Here is a 7759-nt window from a genome sequence, read left to right as displayed (position 1 = left end):
ACAAGGTATACAGATTCGGCCAGATTTGGTAACAAGAATGCTAAACTTAGAAGAGGTACATTCAGACTCATGTGTGGCCTTAGACAAGTCATTCACCCTTTCTGAGGGTCAGTTTCGTCATATGTAAAGTGAAGGCATTGATCTAAAGGGCCTCTAAGATGCCTTTCTTCTGGAATGAAGATCTGGGAGAAGTTACATCAATCTGGGAAGCAGCTCTAGCCCCACCAAGAAAAGGGGCACCCCCTGCTCCTGGAGGGCAAGGCAGGGTTTCTCAGTCTAAGTGAAAGCAGCCTTCTCCCTTGTGTGGGACGTTGATTTGTTTTGTTCTTTGCTGCCCACCAAGTGAGCTGTTGAAAGGACAGCTCTGGCCCCCTTGGTACCCCCTCAGCCCTGGGACCGCAGGAGGGGGAAGAGGTCCTTACCCATCGTGTTGTTGGCTCGAGAACAGACTGTGCGCTTCAGGATTTCGTGCACCTAAAACAGAGACAGCAGGGCTGTGAGGGCCTTGACCATGTGCGTCACCACATGTGGGGGGCGGGCAGGAAGCAGGCGGCTAGACCCATTTCCAGGGAGGGGGAAGCCAAGCATGTGCCAAGCTCATGGACTGCATGTCAAACCCACTCAAACTTGAGTGCCTTGAGGAAACAAAGAATCAACTCCTCACACACACTCCCTCCTCCACCCTACCCTGAAAAAATTAAGAAAGGAAAGGCTATAAATTGACTGCAGTAACAGGAGGTAAGAAAAACAAATCAGGGAGCCCAGACCCACAGCGCCCCCTGGAGGGCTAGGGAGGCGGCACCTGGGTTGGGCAGGGGACAGGGTGTTGCCTCCAGGAAAGCCTGGAGGAGGGTGTGTCTCATCTGTCAGCCCTGATTACTGCCACGCTGGGGAAAGCCCAGGATGGGGAGGTAAACAGATCCCTGAATGTCAGTTGCCTCCTCTGTAACGGAATTATATTACAAGCTGCTTTGAGGAACCACGAAAGTGCTTTGTATACTGGAAAAGAGCCATCTACATGTTGGCCATTGGTACTATTTTTTCTTTTTTTCTCCTGAGTCTTCATCTTGCCTCCCCAATCAGAGTGTGTCAGGCACTTCCCCAAGACTCCATGTCTCAGAGCACAGGCTGTGCACACAGCGGGCTGCCTGCTCAATGACTACAGCGAGGCTAAACGCACCAGCCACCTCCTGACTGTGGGGCTTACAGGGGACCCTGTCTGTCACATCGGAAGAAGGGGTGCCAAGAGTACTCCCTGAAGAAAAAAGGTGGGTGGATGTAAACCTGTTTGCCAACTGGTACCCTCCAGTGGGTCCCAGGCCTGTGCCAGGCTTTAAAGGAAGTCTGCTCTGGGACAAACAGCTGGGTTGCTCAGATGCCCACTAAGACAGGGGCACAGGGAAGACATTTACAGATGTGGGTGAGGTCTCTAGGACAGAGTAGACCCGAAACAAAACTCAAGGTTCTTTCTCTCTGGGGTGGACTGGCAAAAAAGCAAGAGTCAAAGGAAGAAGCTTCTGGAGATGAATGGGAGATGTGTTTCTCCATCATCATTCACGCTTTCATATTCCAGTAAGAGACCTAATAACTTCCAGCAGAATGGGGCCCAAAAATGTTTAATTCACTTAAAATACAGTACAGTAATTCAACAGCAATAATAATTAAGAACAGCATTTACATGGCGTTGTATTACGTTACAAGCACTTAGCAATTATCGGGTAATCTCCACGACACCCTATAATTCCCCCAGACATAAGACCCAAGGCACAGGGAGATTTAAATGGCTTATAATAGCATCGACTCAGAAAAAAAAAAAAGTGAAAGAAATCATATGCCCATTTCAATCCACCCTAAAACACTAAAACCTGAGATGTTTTCTTGCCCATCCTGCAAGCAGAGTCAAGGCCATATTTCCAGTGTGCCTTGGAAATCATCTGTCGCTTCCTTTATTCATCTGTCCATTCTTATCCTTTTTATCATCTTTCTGACTTGGAAGTCCTGCTGGGTAGCTAACCCTTATTCCTTCTCCTGTTAAAACTTAAGTTCTTTCTAAGAGATCCATGGAAGCACACTGCCATGTTTCCATGGTAGTATGAGTAAGTGTCCAGCATTCCTTGGGCCCCTCTTTCTCTCCTTTGTCCATAAGCCGTATGCTCTCTCTGTGCGTAGAGAATAAACTACCCAGTGAATGGAGACACCCTAAACTTAGACTGGGGCCACCCTGTCACAGGCCATCTATAAATTTTGATGGGAATCAATCATCCGGCAAAATTCAAAATCTTGACTTCAAAAGACAAGACAACTATAGAAGAACAGCTATGTTCATGAAATCTGGCTTTCTATTGAATGGTCTAGTCATTTCATTTTTGGACAAACTGGCTAGCTGTAAAATTCCCTGCCACAGAAATGCACAAGACTCCTCTGGGGGTAAAGAAAGCAAGCACAGTGGCCCAACAATGAGTCCTCATTTGGACACTAACAATCTGTAGGAACTTTTTTTCAATCTATTACTTCTCAGAGACTCAGTTTCCTCAACTGTAAAGCAAAGGGGTCACCTGACTAGCAGAAAGTTCCCACCAGCTCTGCGAGTCCCTGGTTTTGTGATTGCAAGAAGGGTCTAAGTGGAGAACTGGAAAGAGAAGTCTCTCCCGGCAGTTGTTTGCAATTTCTTTTGTTATTAAGATTGGAAAGCTCCTGGGCACTCCTCTCAGTTGCTAGGTAACTCCAAGCAAATGAGGGTGGGAGGTAGCAGGGAGGGCAAGAGAATGCCTTGCCAGACGGGGACTCAGTCCTTCCTCACCCCTTCCTCAGCCCACTCCAGGTTAAGCACCTGATTAAGCTGTTTACTTACAATGCGGCTACGGGTGGCATTATCAAAGAAAGTGTCCTTATCCTGGATGTTGTACCTAGAGACACCAAGAAAGCAGAAGGTCAACTCATTTCAGTACCCTTGTCCTGAGACCACTGTCACCCAGGCCCAGAGCAAACTTCTAGGAAGCAATGAACCAAGATGTGTAAGACACACACACTCACACATGCTCACAATGTTTATACTATTTGTGACCCAGTAATTCTGAAAACTTATCATAGAAATGTATCACAGGGAAAATAAATTCAACAGAAGAAACAAATTCCGTAAGTAAAAACGTTCATCACAAAGTTACTTATAATAAAGTTATGGAGATAAAATACAATTCCAAAATCTATATGATAGATTATCAAATTATAATATCATTGAAATTATAATTATGAAAACTTTATAAATAGAAAAGTTTTAGACTATGATAGAAAAATATTATACTATGGTAAGTTTTGAAAATGAAAGTAGGTTAAAAAAAAAAATTCCTGTGCATGGACAAAAACAATAAAAATAAAAACACAACAATAAAAAAAGTATAGTTTCAGGGTGTTGGGATTATAGCTCTTTGTTTTTCAAAATTTAATTTGATGTTGTTATCATGTCACAACAATTAGATACCAAACTCCTAATTATGTAAGGCCTGTGTTCTAAACTTTAAATATTGATCGTTCACTAAAAAAAATACAAAACAAAACTCCTGTGTAGAGTTAACTGTGCTTAGGGCGCTGAGCTAGATGGAGGACACGCAGATGCTCCCAGACCCCTGCAGCCCAGTCACTGTGTGTTTCTAAATAACTAATGCAGAGTAGAACATGAAAATATTTAGATCATTGCTCTAAAAACTGAGAGGATGGAGAAAACATTTTGGTCGGAAAGAACAGAGGATTCTTCGAGAAGGTATTTAGGAACTAGACTTGAAGGATTACAGAAGCTGAAGGCATGGCGATGTGCAGGAGTGGCATTTCAGACGCCAGCACTGGCATGAAAGCAGGCCCAGGGAAGGATGAGTGGGAGAAACAGAGTGTGAAAAGAACAGCAGGCCACGTCAACATGCCAGTCCCAGTTCAGCCACTTCAGTCTCTGTGACCTTGGACAGACCCTGGGCCTTGGTTTCTTGTCTATCAGAAAAGGGATAGCTACATCTGGATGGCCATCTCACAAGGTGGGTGTGATACTGTGATTTATAATAAATATATACTATTGTCTCTGTCTACTGTTCCTGGCTCACAAATCCCAAAACCTTTGGAATTTCCTGAGCGATAAGAGCAATGGGAGTATCTTTCGTTATAGTGCTTGGTCTCCTGTTCTCAGTTCCTGAAATCACTTCTGAGCCATAAAGGTGAAATGGGTGTCATGTTATTCATAACAAGCACCCTTTCCACTACAACTGGGTTTATGTCCAGGTGACTTTTGGAAATCCTCTGAAGACTGGAGGGAGGAGACTGGTTGCCAAGGGAACCAACCAGGAATAGAGGGCTGGAATTTTCTGTTCCACTCCCTGATTTCTGGGGAAGGGACAGGGACTGGAGATTGAATTAAACATTGATGGCCAATGATTTAGTCAACCATGCCTACATAATGAACTCCATAAAAACCCAAAAGGAGCAGTTTCAGAGAGCTTCCAGGTTGGGAACCAGAACTCTTCCACGTGCCACCTGTCTGGCCCCAACTCCACTAGGACAGAAATTCATTGTTTGAGACCTCACCCGCTGTATCTCTACATCTGACTGTTCATTTGTATCCTTTAATATCCTTTGTAATAAACCAGTAATCTAGTGAGTAAATTGGTTTCCTGAGTTCTGTGAGCCACTCTAGCAAATTAATCGAATCCAAGATGGGGGTCATGGGAACCCTCTGATTTATAGCTAGTCAGTCAGACGCACAGGTAATAACCTGGACACGTGATTGGCATCTGAAGTGTGACACTGAGCCCTCAATCTGGGAAATTTGATGTAATCTCCAGGTAGATAGTGTCAAATTTTAGTTGAATGGTCGGTCACCTAGCTGCGGCGGGAGAATTTCTTGGTGGTGTGGGAAAACACACACACATTGGAATTGGTGACTAAAATTGGTACCAGGATCGTTAGAGGAGTAAGGATTCAGTGAGGGAATATGTGGAAAAGAAACAGCATATACATGTGTATACAATCATTATCTAACATGGCAAAGATGGGTAGGAGATATTATTCAAGGAACAGCAGAAATACAGTTCCACGAATGCCATCTCCTCGAAAGAGACAGATTTTTGTATCTTCTTTGCCTTTCCATGCTCCTTCCTTTCTCTCTCTTGCTTGATTCTCTTATCACTCTTGATAATCTTTTATTTTCTTATTAGCTCCTAAAACAGAATAAATGCTTGGCTGCTGTATCTCCCGCTTCCCAACCATGACTCCCCCATCCAAAGGTTTCTTTCCCAAATATCCATCCTGTTGGAAACTCTTATTCCCTCTTTCGAAGTGGGGCATGGGAAGGGGTCTCCTCAGAGTCAACAAGTGCATGAGTAGGCAACTGAGAATACAGAAATCCGGAAGCTTTATCCACCTTCTCTCTGGTTTATCACAGTATGTTGAAACCCTAGTAGACTGAGAACTAGGCAGAATGGTTCCCCCACAAGAGGTAAACAGGTATTTGAGAGTCCCAATGTTTATGGTTGTCTGCTCCGTGATTCTCCACCCTTCATGCAAAGTTACTGAAATGATAGCTTTCCCCATAAGCCACTGGATAAATATTCGGGAGCTATTTGTGATCATCTCACTTAGGGAAGAGGAAACAGGATATAGTTCACCATGAGAGCACGGTTCCTCCCCTCTCCCCCAGGCATGGGGCACTCACTTTGTGAGCTGAGTGATGTGTGACTTTCCTTCCCATCCTCCCTCATGTCCATAACCCTGCAGCTCCAGTACTCACAGGTACATTTTCTCCCTGGAGAATGGATAGGACAGGTTTTTCATCTTGTTGTTACCGTGCTCTGGAACTCTGGGCTTCAGGGGTGAGCTCAACTTCTGCAGAATCTCGTTGAATTTCTTTGCAATGCAGCCTTCTGATTTGATCTCGTACATCTATGAGAGGCAAAGCCACAGGTCTGAAAGGAAGCTACATCCACATTCACAACCAAAGCTGCACTGGGTCCAGATCCCTGTGAGGGGACCACTCCAGAGAGAAACAGGAGACCGGAAGAAACAAGAAGTAGGGCCCTTCCCTTGACCCACTGCTTTCACAAGGACTTGGGCTCTGAGACACACACACACACGCGCGCGCACATATATACACACACGCACGCCCAACTATCTGTACCAATGGAGATGACCAGTGTAAAGAAACGAGTGAGGAATCCAAACTTTCTATAGGATTTTGTTATCGCCTTAGGAGAAATGGAAGACCTACTATGTGACAGTCACCATATTAAGTGCTTTATACAAATTAGCTCCAATGTTCACAGCTAGACAATATTATTATTGTATTACAATAAGAAAATTAAGGGTTAGAAAGATGAGATGAGTCCACAAAGGTCACACAGAAAGTTACTGGGTGGTAGCCTAGATTTAATCTATGTCAACCTAATCCAAAGTATGCACTCTACAACTACGCCATGCTCCTATGTGCTCATGTAGCATCACTTTCTTTGTGTACTCCTTTTAGGAACTAGCTGATAAATGAGCCTGCTTTCAAAGTATTACACATCTAATGAGTATCTGCTTTGAGTAAGGCATAGAGTCAGTACCAAGATAAACACTGAGATTTATAGTACATACAGATTTTTTTTTTATGATACACAGAGTGCTTTCACATACATTATAGCTTTTGGTCTTTCGAATTTACAGATGTAGTCATTGAGACACAGAAGCTGTGCTTCTCATAGTAAAGCTGTGATGGATGGATTAACAACAGACACAACTTTTTTTTTATACAAATTCTCCTCTCAAAAAGTAGCATCTCTGTTCTCACACTCTTAAGTCTGGTTGAGCTCTGTGGCAGCTTGACACTATGCGAGCTCCATTCTTTAAGAAAATGGGCAGCTTCTGCCTTGGTATCTTGAAGCCCTGTGCCACTTGTAGGAAGTCTGTGGAGAGGTGCTCAGGAGAAGGACTAGGCTGAGACCAGGCTTCCAGCTGCCCTGCTGAAGATCAGGCACGTGAGGGAAGTCTCCTTAGACCTCCTGTCCAGATCCACCCCAAGCTAGATACCACCAAGTGACCTCAGTCAATACCACATGGAGCAGAAGAATCACTCGACCCAGCTCTGCTCAAGTTCTTAACTAAAAGCTCTTAACACAGAATAAATTACTGTGTTTTAAATTACTAAGTGTGGGCTAATTTGTCATGCTGCAATAGATAATCAGAATAGGAGCCAACATCCAGATCTTCTGACATGAAAGCTGGTTTTCTTCTCTATCATGATATCCTCAAGTTGCTTAAATCTAGACAGGCAGTAAAACATGTATGAAATACTTATAAGATAGACAGATAAAAGCCACAGAAGACAGAAAATGCTTTGAGGGTTCAAAGGAAGGAGACAGAACATCCAGTTGAGGAATCAGAAAAATGTTTCATAGAAAGAGTAGTATTTCTGTTGGACTTTAACAGAAAGGTAACCTTTTGTTATCATTTTGTTCTTTAATAAAATAACGATAAGTTTGGGGCAGAGAAAGCACTTCCCCGATCTAACTGAAACGTAACCACAGTTTATTTCTTCTAATAAAGTTTTCTATGCATTTTTATTTAATTTCAGTTATAAAATTAACACAGTTCTAATAAACAAACCAAAACCATAAAAGTATATTAACTAAATGTTAACAGTTTCCTTTCACTTCCAACCCAATCCAACCGTCTTCTCCAGAGGAAATTTCTATTAACAACTTGAGTATGTTTTATCCCAACTCTTTCTGAAATACACATATAA

At 43.2% G+C, this 7759-nt stretch overlaps 1 protein-coding gene across 1 annotated transcript in view; it reads right to left on the bottom strand.

The window, feature by feature from the left end:
• Positions 1 to 7759, bottom strand: part of ANO2 (anoctamin 2) — a 307510-nt gene that overhangs the window by 218998 nt on the left and 80753 nt on the right. The window contains exons 4-6 of the mRNA XM_011365894.2: positions 5768 to 5919; positions 2852 to 2906; positions 423 to 474 (exon numbers count right to left, since the gene is read on the bottom strand). Coding sequence (XP_011364196.1) covers positions 423 to 474; positions 2852 to 2906; positions 5768 to 5919 — 259 coding nt within the window. The remainder of the gene's footprint in view (positions 1 to 422; positions 475 to 2851; positions 2907 to 5767; positions 5920 to 7759) is intronic.

The sequence above is a fragment of the Pteropus vampyrus genome, unplaced genomic scaffold (genome assembly GCF_000151845.1).
Source record: "Pteropus vampyrus isolate Shadow unplaced genomic scaffold, Pvam_2.0 Scaffold116, whole genome shotgun sequence".
Classification (NCBI taxonomy): Eukaryota; Metazoa; Chordata; class Mammalia; order Chiroptera; family Pteropodidae; genus Pteropus; species Pteropus vampyrus.
This window is presented reverse-complemented; position numbering and strand designations above follow the sequence as displayed.